This window comes from Coccomyxa subellipsoidea (genome assembly GCF_000258705.1).
Source record: "Coccomyxa subellipsoidea C-169, whole genome shotgun sequence".
Lineage (NCBI taxonomy): Eukaryota > Viridiplantae > Chlorophyta > Trebouxiophyceae > Coccomyxaceae > Coccomyxa > Coccomyxa subellipsoidea.
Window position 1 is genome coordinate 661,285 of NW_005178034.1, and position 19,860 is coordinate 681,144.

General features: G+C 52.0%; 6 protein-coding genes across 6 annotated transcripts; 2 read left to right on the forward strand and 4 right to left on the reverse strand.

The window, feature by feature from the left end:
- Positions 1-1,963: 1,963 nt before the first annotated feature.
- Positions 1,964-2,598, reverse strand: COCSUDRAFT_63794 (hypothetical protein; the record flags this gene model as incomplete). Its single annotated transcript, XM_005647139.1, has 2 exons — positions 1,964-2,142; positions 2,430-2,598. 2 exons carry the CDS (start codon positions 2,596-2,598, stop codon positions 1,964-1,966), a joined length of 348 nt encoding a protein of 115 aa, XP_005647196.1.
- Positions 2,599-3,920: 1,322 nt separating this feature from the next.
- Positions 3,921-5,911, reverse strand: COCSUDRAFT_66327 (hypothetical protein; the record flags this gene model as incomplete). The annotated part of the gene is made up of 6 exons (XM_005647140.1): positions 5,678-5,911; positions 5,233-5,425; positions 4,952-5,142; positions 4,559-4,708; positions 4,261-4,344; positions 3,921-4,043 (listed from the first exon to the last, which is right to left on the reverse strand). Exons 1-6 carry the CDS (start codon positions 5,807-5,809, stop codon positions 3,921-3,923), a joined length of 873 nt encoding a protein of 290 aa, XP_005647197.1. The 5' UTR covers positions 5,810-5,911.
- A 571-nt stretch (positions 5,912-6,482) lies between these two features.
- Positions 6,483-10,810, forward strand: COCSUDRAFT_47639 (hypothetical protein; the record flags this gene model as incomplete). The annotated part of the gene is made up of 10 exons (XM_005647141.1): positions 6,483-6,563; positions 6,687-6,785; positions 6,911-7,090; positions 7,325-7,447; positions 7,649-7,789; positions 8,027-8,172; positions 9,086-9,260; positions 9,671-9,915; positions 10,113-10,258; positions 10,492-10,810. 10 exons carry the CDS (start codon positions 6,483-6,485, stop codon positions 10,689-10,691), a joined length of 1,536 nt encoding a protein of 511 aa, XP_005647198.1. The 3' UTR covers positions 10,692-10,810.
- Positions 10,811-12,144: 1,334 nt separating this feature from the next.
- On the reverse strand, positions 12,145-13,419 carry COCSUDRAFT_63797 (hypothetical protein; the record flags this gene model as incomplete). Its single annotated transcript, XM_005647142.1, has 4 exons — positions 12,145-12,317; positions 12,590-12,755; positions 12,897-13,002; positions 13,406-13,419. 4 exons carry the CDS (start codon positions 13,417-13,419, stop codon positions 12,145-12,147), a joined length of 459 nt encoding a protein of 152 aa, XP_005647199.1.
- A 213-nt stretch (positions 13,420-13,632) lies between these two features.
- Positions 13,633-17,336, forward strand: COCSUDRAFT_36798 (uroporphyrinogen-iii decarboxylase; the record flags this gene model as incomplete). Its single annotated transcript, XM_005647143.1, has 9 exons — positions 13,633-13,671; positions 14,098-14,202; positions 14,396-14,461; positions 14,728-14,880; positions 15,073-15,179; positions 15,533-15,692; positions 16,060-16,179; positions 16,571-16,723; positions 17,148-17,336. 9 exons carry the CDS (start codon positions 13,633-13,635, stop codon positions 17,334-17,336), a joined length of 1,092 nt encoding a protein of 363 aa, XP_005647200.1.
- A 912-nt stretch (positions 17,337-18,248) lies between these two features.
- Positions 18,249-18,930, reverse strand: COCSUDRAFT_16152 (ribosomal protein S11; the record flags this gene model as incomplete). Its single annotated transcript, XM_005647144.1, has 2 exons — positions 18,249-18,419; positions 18,772-18,930. 2 exons carry the CDS (start codon positions 18,928-18,930, stop codon positions 18,249-18,251), a joined length of 330 nt encoding a protein of 109 aa, XP_005647201.1.
- Positions 18,931-19,860: the final 930 nt, after the last annotated feature.

Below are 19,860 nucleotides of genomic sequence, written 5' to 3' on the forward strand. Positions count from 1 at the left end.
TGTGTACACAGACTCTCAAGCGCAGCGCCGGGTGTGGGTCGGCGTGCTGCCAATGCTGCGCTCCTTTCTGTGGGATTTTTGGCATGACAGCTCGATGACTCATATTCCTGGGGTCTTGAAGGCGCCGAACAGCCTTACACAGGTATGCCTGCGGATGCATAAGATTGGTTCCGATCGGGAACCGCTGCATCTGGGCGAGCTCTTTCTGCAGGCTGCCAGAGTCTTCATCAGTTGTCAGGATGCCTGGGTGGACCTGTGGGGCGGTGCATGGCGCCACCTGTGCATCACGGCAGAGGAAAATCTGATGCTGTCTAGCTCCTACAGCTCTCTGCGCTGCATCCTATGCTGCCCAGACTTCTACCTTGAGTACCATGCACTCAAGGGGGTTTCTTCCCGTGCTCTGGAGGCTTGTGATGGGCATCAGGGATTGGCCAATGGCAGGGCTTGCATGTGGAAAGGGCCTGCCCCATGTCAACCTGTGAGTTTTGACAACGTCGAATGCATCTGTGGTGCTTGCGGGAAGTGTCTAGTGGAGTGTGGGGCAATTGACAATCCTGACGTTCCTGTCGCCGAGAGTACATGAGCTCTCAATGATTGTGTTTAAAACCGGGATGCATACAAGACGTGAGGATGACTGGAGCTCTCAAGGATCAGGACTTGTGTAGGTTAAGCTTGCAGAGGTGGCTTGCTTGGTATGCTTCGCATGGTATTGCGCGCACTCGATGGTGGATGCTCTTGTATTATGTGTGCAGCGATATCTATCTTGTGAGAGGGAATGACAAAAGGTGCAATATCAGTGCCCATGCGTTCCATACGTAAAATGAGCTGACATTCATGAAAAATGGCAAAGAGTTGTTCAGCGTGAACGTGCAGTCTGCCACCTGAGGTGCCGCAAGTGCCACACTTACCGAGACTTACAAATTTGCCTTTAAAGGCAATATCATGGATACACCTCATAGACTGCACACGGCAATTGCCCAAATGCCAGCAACCCCTCAAACAGAACCAATATATAACCCTAATATCAGTGAGCATTTTCGTGCTAACCATAGCCCTGACAACATGGAAAATGGAGCTTGGAGAGTCATCGCAAGCCACCACTCTGGACTGATCGATGGCTAAAATCAAACGAGACCCTTAAGCTTTTTCAATATAACCATGGCGTGGCATCGCCCCGGAGCCCACCAGGCACCTCATGCAGGCCCTGCATTTGCATGTTTGAACCTGGGAATATATTTGCTGGCCTTTCACGTGCTTCATCAGGTATGTCCTCCTCCCGCCTGGCCAATATTGCCAGATGCTAGGCGGCACAACGCAAGCGGGCATTTTTCTTCTTTCATGCTCACAGGGGTGGCAGAAGGAGAATTGTGGGCACTGCAACAGGGTTGGGAGCGGGCTAGCTAGTTGCAGGCTCTTGGTAGCGAAGATACTCAGGTCTTTCCACATCCCACCCCGCAGATCTACCCATGCGTGTCGGCAGCAGATGTCAATAATCAAATCTGCGCATAAGTGGCACAGGCGCAGGGGCTGCTTGCTAGAACCGAGGTCTGTCATAGACAAAGCCACAAGTGTCAGGCCGCTGGGCACTCGCAGCAATTCAGGCAGCTCCTCGAGATTTCCACCCCACTCGCACCTGAAGGTGCGCAATTGGGGCAGCACGCTCAGCCAGACTGGGTCACACAAGCTCCAACGTGCGCTCACATGCAACTCTGCATCAGGCGGCAGCGAGAGTGCGCTTGGCACCGCGCCTGTCAGGTTGACACTCCGCAGGTGTCTGAGACTGCTAAGGTCCATGTCCGGTAGCTTCTCATCACCACGCCAGCTAAAGCTGTTGCCTAGGCACAGCGTCTGCACGCTTGTGAAGAGCGGCAAGACATGCATGAGCGGTCTGATTGAACACGACTTTGCGGGCTCCAGGATGAGGTGCTGCAAGTGCGGCAGCGATGGCATTGTGGGAAGGCGCTCAAATCTGAGGCGGAGTGAGCGCAAATGTGCAGCATGCGATCAGCCAGGTCAAAAGGGCAAGGCCAGTGGTGTCCATCATGCTGTCCATCCGGTCGGTGATCCACTCCAGCTGCAGCTGCGTCACCTCCTTGGCACAAGGCTGTGCGGCCATCATGGCATACGCGTCCTCCACTTTCCCTTCACCCCAAAGGCAAAGGGAAAGATGTCGAGCTTTGCGCCACCTTGCGGCCATCCACCTTGCGCCTGTCCAACATGAATGTAGTCCTCAGTGGATGAGATGCAGAGGCTTTCTCATTAAAAATGCAATCTCAAAGCACAGGTGGATTGGAGAAGTCATTGCTTGTTGTGGTCCCTGTGGGACAGGTGTGCATAGCACGTGGATTATAGTCTTGGCAAGTGGCAATGACAGATTATCCTGGAACAATCATCAATGTAACAGGTGGGAGCTGCCTAACCTTGCACACCCAGGCTGCCTTGCTCTGGCACCAAGATGGAATGCAGGTCAAGCTTCCAAGTGGATTTGCACAGCCCGGACACCCTCGCCCACTCCCTCAATGTCATATGGGACGCCACATTCCTCCATACGTCCTCTGGAAGACTCAATTCGACACCCCGCGCAAGCCCCTTCTGCATAGAAGCTCAGAGATTGAAAAATTGGATATTGTCTAAGATCACGTCAAGTGAAATTAACAAAATCTTGGAGATTGTAGATAATTTCCGATCTTATGTCGCTGCGAAGTGTTTCCTACCCATGATTTTCCAGATCTGATGGATCTTTGTCTGCCCATTATAACCTGCTCAGGCTGAATACACCTATATCTGGAGGCAGATCGACACTAGCAGCTGCGATATCTCTATTTGCAGAGGCGACTTAGTCCTAGGACTAGCAATGATCACCGATGCAGGCAAGATGCATGCAAGGTAGAGCCTGTTGGCAATGCCAACTTTGCCAAGTCACGGCATAGTCACGGCATAGTAGCCTAATGTGTCCTTAGCAAACCCACATACTGGGGGCAAGCAGGATGCAGCGACACTGCAAGCATGCATGATGATGATGATATGGAAGGCAAGCCGAATATGCATACAAGCTGTCTCTGCAGCTGCATCATTGATGCACATGATCACGAAACCTCCATGTGAACAGTGTTACCCACGGTCTTGCATGCATGGGCGCAATAGCATGCTCATTGCAATTTGACACCTCTTGGGATATACAGATGTTATGGAGTCACACGATTGTCTCTCCGATTACCTGCTGGCTCTAGCTGGCACTTGGCATCTCAAATCTTCATCATGAGACAAACAGCAACTGCGGTACAGCCTGCCACTCAAGCGTCAGAACAGCCATGGTCAACCGAGACAGTAGGAATATTGATATAAATTAGGCGCTTGACAGCGTCTTGTCGATCAATGCGTCCCTCAAACCCAACTGGCTTAGCCTAAGGTTGAGGTTGAGGGACCTCTATTAATGTGATAATACAATTTGACTTCCTCTCCCGTTTCATTGCCTTGCTTCAAATAAGTTTCAGCTGCCACTCAACACACCTCAAATTTTCTTCTCGGACTGTCAATGTGAGCCCTTGACTGATCAGCAACAGAGGCGGCTCCTCTCATCCCACCATTGATGCATCTTCATCCACTTAGCTCTGTACCCAAAGGGTACCTGGTGGACCTCATGGATACCACAAAAATCTCCAACTCTGACAAGGTCCACTTAAATCTTGCTGTGTGGATCTCTACTCTCTGACATTGGATCAGACGTCCATTGCAACTCTGCCTCAGAGGAGCACCCTGCTGCTTTAAGTTGCTGTGTCCAGAAGTGTCAGGAATAAATCATGAACCTTGCACCAGAGACTCACAGCCTTGCATCTTCTCCTAGTTAGATGATGACAGACTCACAGTCTTGCATCTTCTCCGCAGTACCAAAATCTCTCACACCTGACACGCACAGAGCACTATGCGGGGACTGCCTCGTTGACAGTCTGATTGGCCGGAGCTGACTGGTCTGCAGAGTCCAGCTCACCATCCAAGTGGCGCAGCACTTGCATAACCACCTCAGCGCTCCAGTTTCCCTCCACCTTAACACGAAACACCCAAAGTTACACTTGCTACCCGTTTGGCAGAAATGTCATCGCAACTTGACGCCTCAACATGACACTTAACTTTCCAAAAGTAGTTCCTGAACCCCTTCAAAAGAAAATGCCTCTCATGCAAATTGCTGAGTGGCATGTGACTTTGTTTCAGCGTAGCAAGCATATCTCAATGGGGTACCGATCAATTCAACAGGCCAATCACCTCTCTGCGATCAGGGGCCATTATGATGAAACGCAGTGAGAAGGCTTCCTGCTCATGATTGCCTCTGCCACGGTTCCAGATCTCCTGCACAATACGAGCAAAGCCATGCTTAAGCCCTTTTGCCAGCAACTCACAACACGCGCATATGCAATGTTAGGGATTGCAGAAGGCAAAAAAGCAACCCAACACATATTGTCCCCTGGCTGGAGGGAAGAAGTCCTGTTGTCCTCAGAGCACTCAGTGAAGACAAATGCCTTCGGCATGTTGTGAGACTTATGGGTCAGACTGGAGAGCTCACCTGCAGAGCAGTGAGCCGCTTCTGCGGTGCGCGGCCCTGCATCCACACACGCTGAGTGGACATCTCCAACATCGCATCCTCGTCGTTTTCTGATCGCCATTCCCCGCAGATCTGCAGCGTTGCAACGCTCCGCCGAAGATTCTTCAACAGCTGCGCAACCAAATGAATTTGTAAGCACAAGGATGACTGGACGCTTGGCATGACAAATGTCTGCAAGCTCATTGCCAGCATCAGAGCCTGTGGCAGCTGTCTCTTCAGATGCAGCGCACTGGACTTTACAGTCTTCCATGCCATTATAATGTTGAGCTATCCAGAATCCTTCACTCCCCTTCTTTATCAGTCAATCAGTATTACATCCGGGTGTAGATCAAAATCATAAGATTGTCTGCACACCTTGACGAAGTCATCATACTCTGACTTGGTGACTGCCATGGACCAAGTGTCAGAGGCAATTATGGCGGTGTAGCCCTTGGGATCTGATGGGCTTCTGTCATAGCCCAATTTCCACCCACGGCCCTCTGCCAGCACAAAGTCACTGGGCTCGGACCCAGATGCCATGCTGCCACTGGTGCCCACAAAGCTACCTGCAGATAAGCGATCACAAAGCTAAGCACTTCAGAATCTCTACTCTCAAGACACCCCAAATGAAAATGTCAGGGTCCGCAAAGCAGCACCTGCAGGACTTCTGGCAGCATCCAGTTGTGAGACTGGGACGATGGTGCATCCATTCACGTCGCACTGCAGCTGGAAGCCAGGTCGTTCCCCGTTGTCCAAGGTGGACTCTTCAATACTCTGTGCCTTCTTCTTCACCTGGCCCTTGGCCATCTGTGCCAGCAGGTTATCCGCTTCCCTAATCAGATCATCAGCCTGAAATCACAAAATGATTCTCAGAACACTGCATCTCAGTGCTTCCAGGGTGACGATGACACTGGACTAGCATCCCTAGCAGCTGGTACAACTGGATGAAGCTCGCGCAATAGCAAACCTTGTGTACCATCGAAAAGATGGTCATTACACTAACTTACCATCCCGAGTTTATGTGCATGCAATCATAACGTCTGGACAGAGTAAGGGTGCAGATGCAAGTGCGGATCAGGTCGGCGACACAGGAGAACGTACCCCCGAAGATTGTTGTGCGGCCCTTGGCGCATTGTTAATTTTTTTGTATGCCCTACGAGGTGGCCTCAGGGTGCATTTATGGCTCGAAAATGGCACGCTGAGTGCTTGAGTCTGCCCGCAAACGCGCTTCATGCCGGGCACCGTTCTCAGCTTGTTAACATAAATCTATCTATCCCAGAATTTTGAATGAATCACCTATGCTGTGTTACTGAAAATATGCAATCCGAGACTGAATTGAGGGGGGCAGAGTCAGCACAAATTCTGCACCAAGATCAAAGGATCGGTTAGAATGCCAATAAAGGCTGACGTGCAGAAGTCCACCTGGCGAGACTTGCAAATGCGCAGGGACACCAATTGCTGGTTATGCTGAGAGTAAATCGTCATCGACCATCTACAGAACACTGCATTGCACGCTGCTCTGTAATGGCGGTGTGTGAACGCCAGACATCCGATCCTCCTCATGTGCTTCATTGATTCTTCTAACAGTCATGAAACACATCCTGAATGATTTTGTCAGAACACCTTTCATCTGCACATCCAATGGAACGAGTCAACGGCGGTTGAAGCCGCCTGCATCCAGAGTGTATTGCAGCCAAGGAGGCGAAGACGATGGGTCTGCTCCAAAGTCTGCCAGGGATAATCAGCTTAGTGCAACAATACGGTGTGATCTTCTCCCAATAAGGACTTCTCTGTGGCCCTCAATGAATGGTTTGGCAATGTTGCATGGCGCTTGTCACACCATGTCTGTCCTGGCCAGGCCAGGCGGAAGAAAGCCCAGATAGAGGCGCAGATCCATGAGCTCGGGATGGAAGCGCTTCAAGACAGGCTTGAAAGCGCCGCCCAAGTGCCAGCCCGGCCTCCGTACCCACTGTCAAGTCTCATACAGGTGCTCGCCTAGCACTTCCTCTGTGACTCCGGCAAATTCTGGCACTAAGCTGAAAAGGCATCACTCTCACACTTCCAAGGAGTTCAATAGAGAGATCTTGGCTGACCATGCTGCCCCCAACAGGAGATCCGGCTGCAGAAGGGGAGACCAGTGCTTGTAGTGGAGATAGCGCAGCCCTCCCCCTCTTCCACCCCGGAGGATGTCGGCCGCCTGGCTAAGCAAGTATGCAACCCTGCTCCCATGCAACTTTAGTCACCAGCATGTAGCACATGTTCCGCCTCTGTACACCAAATGCCATCTGACGCATCTCCATGTGGTTCTGTCATGCATGCGGTGTGGGTGCGCAGCTGCAAGGCAACGGCATGGCTTCAACAAGGGGTGTGCAGTATGCAGGCTGGGGCGCAGACGCACTAGCAGTCCTGACAGACTTGGAGGCAACGTCCAGCGGCTATGCAGACCTTGTGGCAGCCTGCAGAGCTGCGAAAGTGCCTGTGTTGCAGCGCGACTGGGTTTTGCACCCCCTGCAGGTCAATCCAGCAGAACAATATTTGTTTCCCATTCAGAGACATGCATTGAACCCCCGGTCTTGTTAGGATCAGGGAGGCAATCCCCACATCTAAGTTGATTTCATGAAGTTTATCTGCTGGACAGTATTGCCTGGACTGTGTCGGAACACATGCCGCTACGACTGCAAGGGTCCCAATGACATGGCACCAGGAAACTTTTCTCTCAACTGCAGTTCTTTACTGCTGTGCTGGCAGATAGTGGATGCAAAGGAGGCTGGAGCAGGTGGCGTGCTGGGCACAATTGCTAGCGTGAGCGTGCGAGCGACACCGGTGCTGTCGTCCTTTGCTGCAGCCGTGGGACTTGATGCTCCAGTGGAGGTAGCACCCTGCCAGCTGCTTCACAAACACTGCTGGAGGACTGGTAATAGTGCCCTGGGGTATTTATATTGACTTATCAGGGGGCCCCATGCATTCGATTTAGTGTAAGGTTCTCCCCCTTTGTTAGGTCTGAAATGATTGGTATGATCAGAGGCTTTCTAGTTGTGAAAGAAGCTCAGACTGCCATTCTGCGTGGAGCAGGTTGTCAATAAGATGGAAGTGGAAGCTATGGCGAGCGTGGGGGTGCCATTCTTTGGCATCAACTTAGCCGTGGGGCTCTCCCTTGCGCTTCCAGGCTTCAAGAGCGACATCACCAAAGGCCTTCTTGGTGCCCTTCCACAGGTGAGGCTTTTTCAAATATTTCGCAGATAATTTGAGCTTTGGTTCAGTATCTGAAGCTGCAAGGTGTTGATGACGCCATCATCGCCAGGTCATATTTTGGTGAAGGTTGTGGGACTTATCTGCCGTCGTCGCAGCAAACATCTGCATGCTCCATGCGCGCAGCTCTGCAGCGCTCGATTACAGTATGCCTGAGCTCTGTGGCTGTTCAATCAGAAACCTGCATTTATCTGCATGCAGGGAGCTTCCTCTTTGGTTGGTGTGACCAGCATAGAAGAGGCAGTGAAGGCGCATGCAGCAGGAGCAGACTCGCTGCTCATAAAACGGGAGATGCTGGCCGATGCTGAGAAGGAAGGCAAGGTGGAGGAACTGCTGGAGCGATTGAAGTATGCGACTTGTGGGGATGACTGATTGCCATTGTGGTCATCAATGCAAAGGAAGTCTTCAGGGGCTTTCAGTTGTCGTAAGCATCACTTTGACACAGTTGAAAGGGTGTCTGAACTCCCTGGCGGAGCACTTGTTGGGTGCGTCTGAAGCGTAATTGCTTAATGGCGGTGCTGGGTAAGTGTAAGACATGTAGCACACCACTGACAGGGCTCAGAGACCTCAGGCTCTCATATCTGTTAAGGATGAAATGGCCTCACGCATGATGTCCTAGCCTTGGGCCCTCCAGGGGTCAGGAACTCTGGGCTGATCCGATCAGGCTCCGAGTCTGGCTGACCATGATAGAAGCACCAATGCCTCTACATGGGATATGTCAAGAGTGCACTTCAAGCCTGCGCAGGATTGCATCACATACAGAATGTAGCTTGAGGCATTGGTTCACTGAATGCATGTGCTTTCCCTTCTGCACCATTGCGTATGGGGCCCCAACTCAATTTCAAGTGGAGCGTGTCATTACATGTGCTGGATCACCTCGTGGTAAATTCCGTCACGAAACTGGCAGCCCATTTCCTTCCAAAATTGATCCAAACCAAAGAATTCCAGCTAAATTGCCGATAGAAGGATCAACTATCCAATTTATTGATTCCGTGCTGGACTAGAATCGATTCACGCACCGGATCCCGTGCGAGATCATATAAATTCAGAATAATCAGCGCAGCACCTCCTGATTTGCAAATTGCCTTTGAATCAAAGGTAAGTGGCATTCTTAAACACCCTGTTGGGCCCCATCAACACAGCACCGCTGTCGTAATCCACCGAAAGATAGAGCTTCTGGGCACGTGCACACTATCAGGGAACGCCTGTGCACAGTTTAGTTTAGGCGTTTGATGCCAGGAATCTCATTTTCTGTGACAGGAGAACGCTCATGGTTAGCGTGCTGGCGCAAGACGCCAAACCATACAACGGTATGAACGGCGAGCGGAAGCAGCCATGGGCCCTGGAATTGCACGACAAAGTCAACATAGCTGCTCTTCCAGTTCTGGGGGGGCTGTGTGCATTGTCACTTCTGGGGTACTATGAAGGAGCCAAGGTACATGAATTCTATGCACCATCAACTATGATCTTGCTTGAAAATATATGTCCTGTCCTGCCAGCAAGAAGGTAATTGTGGTGTCTGGTGCATGACAGCAGTGCTTGCTGCCCCAAAGAAGTTCAGCTGCCCATTAGTAGGCGTCCAGAATGCCCTTACTCGCAATATTACTTTAATACACATCACTATGCTGTCATTGACGAGTTACGCAATTCTTGCAAGCTTTTAACAGAGTAGATCCAACAGCCTGATCACCTCTGTCGGGTTGCACTGTTGCAAATCCCCACAACGTGAAGGGGGTAATCTTGGAGTACAGAAAGTGTAGTCCTTAAGGATCTGGCCACGGTTATGCAGTGCCAGTGCTGTGCATGTGAGCCTGCCAATTGATGGAAGTCCCTGTCTGGTTGCAGGTCACCAATGTCTTCCTCTTGTACATCATTGCAGACTTCTTGTGGATCTATTTCCAGCCAGAGACTTTGCCATCGCTACATCAAGTCATCCTGGGGCATCATGTTGTCACGCTCCTGCTTCTTCTCTTCCCATACAGATATCCGGCCTTTGCTCGCTTCACCTGCTGGGACGGCATCACTGAGATCAACACCTTCTTCTTGATAGCACGGCGACAATTCCCAGCTCTGTACAAGCCCTTGCACTAGTAAGCCCCTTCCCCTGTAGCTGTCAGCAATGTGTCGCATGCACCCTAGCAAAGTGTTCCCCTTAGGTCAAATGATGCTTAGTCTTAAGAGTACAGGAGCAACTCTTAGCTGATACCTGTATTGGTTAAACAATGCATATAACATTTTGTGTGCTGCAAAACTCTATACCAACATGCCTCGCCTGTGTGCTGTGCAGTGCCTACTGGATATCATTCATACCGATGCGGCTCATACTGTACCCATACATGCTTGTGAGGTTCTGGGTGGTTCTGGACGAGTTCCCCTTGTATGAGCGCCTGCCGGTGGTGCTGTGCCAATTCCTGCTCTGCTGTTTCAACTACGGTGCGACTCCTCACCCCCTAACGATGCTCTGTGTGGGTACTCTATGTACCTCGGCAAGCTGTTCAGCAGGGCTTGCATTTGTGAGGCTGCATGTGGGCAAGATGACTTGTCCACACTGTTTTGTGGCACACAAGGAGGCTGTGTAGCGCGTCTCGGCAAGCCCATCTGATGCAATCTGGTGACCAGCCTTCCCTATTGTATCGTATTGAAAAGGATGTATTGCATGCGCGCAGGCATGTTCTGGTTGAGCATCAGGAGGCGGCTGGTGAAGAGGAGCAAGAAGCAGGTCAGCACAGCGCAGGTGCCGGCTGTGAACCGGTGTACAGACAGGCGCAATGTGAGGGGCGAGCTGCAGGAAAAGAGCTCCAAGGAGAATGGAGTGAAGGACATCAGGGCAGAGGCGGCCAGCCAGGAGATTTTGAAAAGCAGGTGAAGGTGCAGGACCTTGCAGCTCTGCAGTATTCATGGCGGTTTTGGAGTTCTGAAGCAGCAGCAGTGGCTGAACGGATGCTGGATTTTTCGTCGAGGACAAGATCGCAATGGTTCCCCTACACGGTTGAGAAACCGTTGCTATGCACCTCAAGGCTTGCGTCTCGAATCAGCCTCAAGGGGGCAAGCGGTCAGTCTGTGTCCGCCATTGTTCATTGCTGGCGCTGCAGCGCTGCTGGATGGGCTCTGGAAGAGGTTTGGAACAGGGAGTCTGCCAAGGTACTTGTGGCATGAATGCCCTCAGAGCTATCCGTCCCGAGAACTGTAGCCATGAAAGTACTTGGCCAAGTACTCTCGCTGCAATCTGGGCTGTACCTTGGTTTCCCAGCAGCAGACTGAACTTCCAGGAGGACAAGAGAAGGCTTCTTTTGTGATCTCCCCCAAGACAAGCAGTCCCTCTGCAGCTTTTGGCACCTCTTGTTTCCTTAGGACTAGGTCATTCTAGCGTCTTTTTTGTGCATACGTGCGCAGTAGGTCAGTTATTTAGTTGCACTGGGCTGTGACATTGATTGAGAGACAGCATCTGTTCTGAGAGAGTGCTTGCGTCCACTGCCATCTTCCTGGGAAGGTGACAGTCCCATTCTTCCTGACATTCAGGCCCAGTGGGCTACTGGGTGTGGGTGTGTATACTTGCAGGAGCTCAATGAAGACATGCCCTGCCCGCTTACTGCACCCAATGCAGTGATGCTGTTAGGACCACGTGGTTCAGGTGTCTAGAGCATTAAACATGATGTCCCTGCGGTGAGACATATATCGCCCTGTACCGCAGTGATTACTTGTTATTTTGTGAGATGCACCACATTGACAGCAGTCTTCTTTGTGAGGTATTCAAACTCATTTGGACACCCTGGATGTGTTTTGTTTCCATGTCAGATCCACAAGGTTCCACATGCCGAGTGCATGGGCCCTCTGTAAATTATCTCCCGGAATTTATGTTTTACACCAGCTTTGAACAGAACAAACTACCACACTACTATTGTTCATCTGATCTCCTCAAGGGCTGCTGTCAAAGAGAACACTCAAGATCTCACAATGTGTTGCACAGCCAATCCGCCAATCAACAATAACAAATGTAACTGCTCTGGAACGTTCCTCCACATTTGAGAAGTTCACTCCACATTTAGCACCTCTCCAACCTGTTTCTGGCAGCCTTTGAGGCATGCAGCGCCTTGCAGTGTGCAAGGCAAGTTGCATGATTGATGATCAATAGGCCCCTTTCTGGCAAGCATTCAGCATAACGCTGTCCGGCCAACCCAATATTTGAACCTTTAGTCTGTACTGCACTTCTCCGCTCTCTGTTCACCACGCTCTCACTCCAATCTCAAATTCTTCACAAACTACAGAAAATGCACCGAATGCTCGGGTAGCTGAAGCATCAGATACCCCTCGAGACTCAATCAGCGCTTCTTTCCGCGCTTGTCTGTAGGGCCTTCCTCGCTTTCATCGTCAGATTTCTTCTTGCCCATGCCAAAGAAGCGCTTGACCTGCTTTCCAAACTCGGCCTCCTCATCCACCCAGCCATTGTCGCAGTACTTTGCCTTCAGGTCAAACCGCTCTCCTTGGTCATACTCTGCCCCCGCAAAAGGACTCTTCAGTGCCCGTACTACCTTGCTTCCCAGGCTAGCAACGGCCGCTTCAATGCTCCAATTACTTGGCTTTACAGGCCAATAATAACGAACTTCACGGCTTCAAGTACCTTGCATTACCGCCCCATAAGATGCCTTTCAGTGCTCCAAGCAACGCTCTTGCATTGCAACTACTTGTAGAGATTTCCCCACTATAGGGTCACAGGAAGCCAACAGCCGGGCCTATTCGGTACAGCAAGAGCGTCACTGCACCCACCTGGGATGCCGAAGGGTGCCAGGGGAATGATAATGTTAAAAGCGTTGACGATCGGGTCAGGGGGTCGCTCTGCAAGGGCCCTGGCGCGCTTGTCCTCATCGATCTTCTTCTTGTATTCTGGGTCGGTGTTGTACTTCTTCACCTTGGCCCTCCGAGCGTTCACATCCTGGCCCACCATACAGATGTTGACACTCTACAAGACCCCAGGTCTGCCATGCTTCCAACCGAAATCCTCGTGAGCAAATGGAATTCGGACGTAACATTGCTGATCGCCTGCACAAGGAGATGGCGTTGTTGTACATTTCACCTTCTGCCAGCTCCCTTCTCGCCTCCTTCTGAGGACATCCTGCTGAGCTCGATAAGCATCCTCTTTCTCCTGGCGCTTCCACTCCTGCTCCTCTTTGTCGCCTCCCCTGCCACATATAAGAATCACCAAGAATCACCAACCCGGATACTCCCCAGGATACGTTGTGAGCAATGGCTCTTGGCATGCTCGATGAATCAGAGTCAGAGTGTGCATCAGGTCTATCTTTCTGTAACTCATTCTGTAACTCACCAGCCGAACAACGCCTGTGTTCGATTTGTCCCTCGTGACCTGCTCAGAGGCAAAGATGTTTCATAAGAGAGCCTTGCACAAGATCAGAAGGAGTGCACTTGATCACAATATTCGAAGCAAAGAATGCAACATTCCTTCGATGACATCCTTAGAAAGGCAACACTGCTTGCCTGCTGCTGCCGAAACGTTGACGAGAAAATATCAAGCGTCTGCACAGGAGCCTGGAACCAATAGGACTGCTCAGACCTGCACAACTCAACTTTGCGCCCTCCATCCTAGCCATTCACAGCACCCCAAACATCTACAGGAGGCAAGAGCTGGAGCTTGCGATCGCACCCACATGGATGGCCAAGATTCTTGGAAGGTGAGCTGGCAAGCTTAGAAGGACTGACGTCACCCAATCTTTGATCCTATCCAATCTCGTCCTGCTGGAAGCGAAATAGAAATCTTCGCAAAATAGCAATAGTGTCTAGATCTAAACATTAATATGGCGACGATGTCGCTGGTAGAGCATTCCACGATTGCCGTGAGGAGCCTCGACTCCAGAATGCACATCTGCAATAGTTCAAGACTGCTGGTACTAAATTGTTGTCTCTACTTTCTGATTTGATGGCCAATCTGAAGTTTCACCTTTTGAGGACAAGCCAGAGAAACCGAATTTGATCCATCTGGACAAAATATTTTCCTTTCGTTTTGAGAAATCCTGTTGGTGTGCAGGCCAAGGGCACTACAGTGCCCCACAGGGCACCGCTCAGATGCTCGCCGAGGATCGCTGTTGCTGCAGCGACCGTGGAAGCGCCAACCGCAGCCCCTGTTGGTCAGGTGCATGTCAGACTTTGCACCTGCAGACCAACTCGGCCACACATCTGAGCACTGGACAATGTCAACAAGTAGAATTTCACCTCTCCGCATGTTTTGCAATTGAAGTGATGTGTGATTGCCCTGTGCGCAGGCCCAAAGCGGCACACAGGAGCCCCTGCTGCTGCAAGCCTTGAATGGAGTACCAGTGCACAGGCCGCCTGTGTGGATGATGCGCCAGGCAGGCCGCTACATGAAGGTGGGCGTTCAGGGCCTTTTGAGCTGTCTGTCTCTCGGCGTGACATATTGCTCCAACCTATCCGGCTGCCCTTGAGCAGATTGCATCTGATACCCAGCAAGGAAATGTTTACAGGCTCCCGCTAGGCTCAAAATCGCGCTTAAGGGAGACCCCCCAATATGGCTAACATCCACTTGAATTTATTTCCTTGCAGGTGTACCAGGACCTGTGCAAGAAGCACCCCACCTTCAGGGAACGATCAGAGAACACAGACCTTGCGGTGAGAGCTCTGCGGCATCTCTGCACATATCAGTAGCTTCTCAGGAGCCCTTTTTGTCACTGATGGGACCCCTCAGGATTGAAGCAGGTTGTGCTGCTCTTGCAGCCATGATTGCGCATGTAAAGGCACAGGCACTGTTTTAATGTGGGCCGTAAGGCTGCAGATGACCTCTAAGGGGGCAATCTGTTACAAGACATGCAGAGCAGGGACGCTTAAGGGCAGCTGTGGGGTGACAATGCGATGACTAAGCAGGAAGCTGCGCGCAGGTGGAGGTGTCCCTGCAGCCTTGGAGGGCCTTCAAGCCGGACGGAGTCATCCTGTTCTCGGACATCCTGACCCCCCTCACGGGCATGAACATCCCCTTTGACATCGACACTGGCAGGGGACCCATCATCCACGACCCCATCCGCACCATGGAGGTGACAAACGCTGGCCTGGGTCATCAGTAAGAACATTGGGTTCTAGCTAATGCATGCGCAAATGTCCGTCGTGAGGAAGGACACTTTGTGGGGTTGACTTCTCTGTGGCTCTTAAGGCATCCAGAAGAGGTGAGACCAGGCCATGCCGCCGATGTGGGCAAAAGTCTGAAAGGACTTTGTTCGTGTTTGCAGCAAGTGAACCAGGTGACGAGGTTAGAGGCCGAGGAGGCAACGCCCTACGTCGGGGAGGCGCTGCGGGCGCTACGGGCCGAGGTCGGCAACGAGGCTGCAGTGCTCGGGTGCGCCTTCAGCTGCTTAACACATTCACCCTCACCTGCCGGCATCAGAGGGATCCCATACTGTTGTATCTCGTATCCTCCTGCCGGCATGCACTCACCCCTGTGATCTGATGTGACCTTCCTCTGCGTGGTCTGCATATGACAAGGCATGGCCTAACGTTCAGAATCATATGCTGAACCATACAAGCTGGACAATCTGGGCAGGGAGTGATTACAAAATCTATTGCCTGGCCTTTTCTCAGCAGCTAACCTCTAGGAGGGGCTACAAGATAGGTGGCAGCTCTTCCGCAGGGAAGTGGGCTCATACCAGAAACAGACATTTTACTGAGCCTCTGTGTGGCATGCATGCACAGGTTTGTGGGCGCGCCGTTCACGCTGGCGTCGTACATAGTGGAGGGAGGCTCCAGCAAGAACTACACCCACATCAAGCGCCTGGCATTCACGCAGCCGGCCGTGCTGCATGCGCTGCTCAGCAAGCTGGCCGACAACGTGGCCGACTACATCCGCTACCAGGTGCGCAGAGACTGCAGAGATTTGAGTGCGCAGAGATTTGAGGGGCTCTTAGGTTGTTTTCGAAGATGCCTATATGCAAAGTGTGTATGGTGCTGGACCTTGCAAATCACTGAAGAATACTTGCAAAGACATTCAGATGAGCTTATGACTTGCAAGATGTCTGTACCATTGGATGCTTCTGTCAGAATAATGAGGCTTCCTTTGGCGCTCGCATTTCCTCCATGTCTTGCATTTCTCTCTTCACTTGATTTGCTGTGGATATGTGACCAGTACCAAATTTGAAGGGACACGGCAAGGGCCTGTGTCAGTGATGAATAAGAGGCATGGTGCAGTGTGCTGAGTGTGGGTTGGGTGGTTGCTGCTGCAGGCGGATGCAGGGGCACAGGTGGTGCAGATCTTTGACTCGTGGGCTTCGCAGCTTTCGCCTCAGGACTTTGAGGTCTTCTCCGCTCCCTACATCAAGCAGATCATCGCCGACGTGCGCAAGGTGAACAGCTTGTGCCAATGACTCCATACAAGATCACTCAGCACACATGCATAGCTTTTGGCCCCAGTCATTCTTCTCCTGTCTCCAGTTTACTCCCCTGTATGTTCCCCAGGTATCTCTCTGCAGAGCACATACAACTTTGCACTACAACATGCTCCGGATTCATCCTGCTTGTTGAGGCCAGGAGAAAAGGCCATGCAGCTGTGCGCTCATGCATGCATGGTGCGTGCAAGCGCCACACGCCACGTGGATTGCATCACGTGTGCTTCAACGCGTGTGCATTTGGTGTTGCTGACGCCAGGAGCAAATCTGGGAAGGTTATGCATTTGTTTCCGCATTCAATCGTCTTGCGTCTTTTTGCTGACGGGGCTGTGGTGTGGCGGCTGTGCAGACGCACCCGCAGCTGAAGCTGATCCTGTACATCAGCGGCAGCGGGGGCCTGCTGGAGCGCATGGCTGCCTGCCAGCCGGACATCATGTCCATCGATCAGCACGTCGACCTCCGCGATGCCATCGCGCGCATCGGCCCAGACTTCGCCGTCCAGGTCAGCGCTTACTCACTGCTTACTACCATATCGCCGACACAGAGTGTGTGCAGATGAGAGATAATTGAGATGAGAGATAAGCGAGGTGTGTGACATCACTCGGGGTCACCGCTTGCGCCCGCTCTCCCTGCCCAGAGTGATGCATTGACAAGGATCGAAGGAAGATTGGGTCGAACTGACTGCGATGGCTGCATTAGAGCTGCAAAGCATGCTCTCTCAGCAAATCTTTGCTCAAATAGGCAAGTACTGTATGCAAAGGATTGAAGCAGGCATCATGAACCTAGATCCCTTTGATCTCACCCAAGCTTACTACTTCAACCAGACTAAACAGACGTAATACCACGCCGCCCCGAGCACAGTGCTGTGCAATAGAAGATGATTGTGATGATCAAGTGTGTGACAACTGTTTTGTGATGTTGCGCAGGGCAACATGGACCCCGGCGTGCTGTTCGGCTCCAGGGATGTGATTGAGCAGCGGATACTGGACACCGTGCGCGCCGCGCAGGGCACCCGCCACGTCATGAACCTGGGCCACGGTGTCCTTGTGGGAACGCCTGAAGACTCCGTCGCACACTTCTTCGAGGTGGCACGCACCGTGCACGAGCGGTTGTGAGCCAAGGTCACTGCCCTGAGACCTGTGACTGGCAGCACTGACATACATCACAACATTTCTGAGGTGATTTAAGACAGCCTTAATGTCCCACTCGAGGTATCAACTTGATGTCAAGGAATCAAGTGGCGGTGAGCTCACGCACGAAGCATGCAAAGAGAAGCAAGACATAGGACCTTATAGCTGCCCAATGGGGTGCTGGCAAGGGCCTGCAGTAAAAGTTTGCCAAGTTTTTGGCGTTGATGCTTGGCGCAGAAGAGCCAATGTCTAAGGCAGTGTGTCAGCTGCTCTGCCAAATGATATGATTCTGCGCTTGCGCTATATATTATTTGAACGCACTGACTGTTTTCCGCCGTGACAAGTAGCACTGTTTTGACAAGTTAGGCCAGCATTTCACAAAAATGCCTTAAAGTGTGACTGTCGAGAACATGCGATAATAATCCCTCAGTTGAAGGGAAGTCAAACCCGCACTTCAATGCAGTTTTACACATGTAATGTTGCAGTAGTTGTTCTACTGCGGACAGCAGGAATCCTGCAGACACAAACTCTACTAGAAACAACCGTTCCAGCATCCTCAACAACGGCCACAAACTCCAGCCTTTTCATCATTACAAAATCCTTCAGTTCACTAAGTGGGCAGTTCAAGAGCTGATGACTGTTATGCTTGACAAGTCAATCGCACAGCAACACCAAATGATACTTTTTATTGGGAAGTTGTCTTTCTGAAACCTAGTGGCAGCGTGCGAAGGTGGACAGACTTCAAGCTGGTCGTCAGCCCACTGGTGTTTATGCTGGCGCTGCCGAGAAGGCCTTGTCCTGCGGAAAGTTGCCTGGGCTAGTTGCCTCACTGCAAGACCGCAAATCGTCTAACAATGCAAGCCCAGCCATGGCCTTGCCAACCCAGTGCAGCAACACTCAGGTGCGGCGTTTTCGCGGCAGGCGGCAGCCGTTGTGGGGCACGGGGGTGCGCTCCTCGATGCTGGTCACGCGCAGGCCGGACGAGTGCAGAACGCGCACCGCCTTCTGCTTGCCGTACCCCATCCCCTTCACCCGCACCGTCACCGTCGTGAATCCCAAGTTGCGCGCCTGCGCCAGCATGACACACGCGGAGTCAGCGCTCAGCTGTTTGAATAGAAATCGCCTTCTGCAAACGACTAAATCTCTCTTGAGCTTTGCCCAATGTCTGTCTCCCTTTTTCTCTGACGTCTGTATCCCTCTTCTCCCGAACAAAAATTCCTTGTCACAAGAAAGGCACGCCGACTGTATGATGCCATCCAACAGCACCCCTGTGTCGGTGGCACCTGATTCTCCATGCAAGCAGCGGCAATCTTCTAAAAGAAATTATGTTTCAAGTCCACGGTGATCACAATGTGATGTATCAGGCTAATCAGTGCGCTTGGGACAAGAATAGGAATGTTGCAGACAGCGTGATGGTCACCTTCTCGCCCATGTGGGCGGCCACGGCTTCAGCGGCGTGGGTTGTGGACTTGCGAGCGTTGGTGAAACCCAGGGTGCCCCCCGAGGCCCACGCCTGAACACGGCCCTCCAAGTCTGACAGAGTGATGATTGTGTTATTGTTGGTGCTCAGCACAGTCATCACCCCAACCTGCAATGGCACAAACTCGATTTTAAGCCAAGAGAAAATGCAAAAATCAAGGCAGAGCGAGCGCCGGGGAAGGGAGGAAGGGCTGCCTCGCAGGTGTCACAGGGTGTATCAGCAATGCAGACACCTCCCGGCACAGGAATTTTGTAACCCTCACCTGCAGCAATGCTGCTTCCAAACACAGTGCAGACATGCGGAGAGATGCACTTTCCAAGGTATTGCTTAACCCAGTCAGTAGAGGAAATTTCCCTTCATTTTTGGTGCTGGCTTGCCTACGAGGTTCCATTTCTCTTTTTTGTCTGAAGGTGGAGTCCTACCTGCCGCTGCTTCAGGTTCACCAGCTGCCGCGATCTGCCCTGGAAGCCAAATTCTTGTGCGGGAGGCATGTCAGGGCCGCCGAAGTCTCTCCTGGGAGGCGGCGGCGGCCGCTGCCCTGCCCTGTAGCTGCCTAGCCTGGCGGAGAAAGGGACCCGCTGCTCTTGTGGTGCTTCACTGCTAGAAGGGCCAGGTGCCTGGGGTGGCTGCTGCTGTGAAAGGCTGCCTCCCGGCATTGCTGCTCCTGCCTGGGCTTCTCGGATCTGAGGGCCATCAGTGGTGCTGTATGGCCTGCCTGGTGCACATATAACATGGGCTCTACTGCCTGCAGTAAGCCTAGCAGCTCCAGAGCTCAGAAGTGTCCCGAGTGAGCCGTCTGCGCTGCCAGCAGCCGTCACCAGATCTGCACCGTCTGTGCTTCCTGCAGGAGCCCTGCCTGTGTGTAGGGCGCCCGAAATCACTCGACTCTGCATGCTGCATTCCTGGCTTACGCAGCTGTCTTTCAGTACCTGTAGCAGGTTTCTTCCGCCAGCCCTGGAACTCCTGTGCATCATAGAGTAATTCGAGTGACATCAGTAACCCATCGATTACACCTCCAAGGCATTTAAG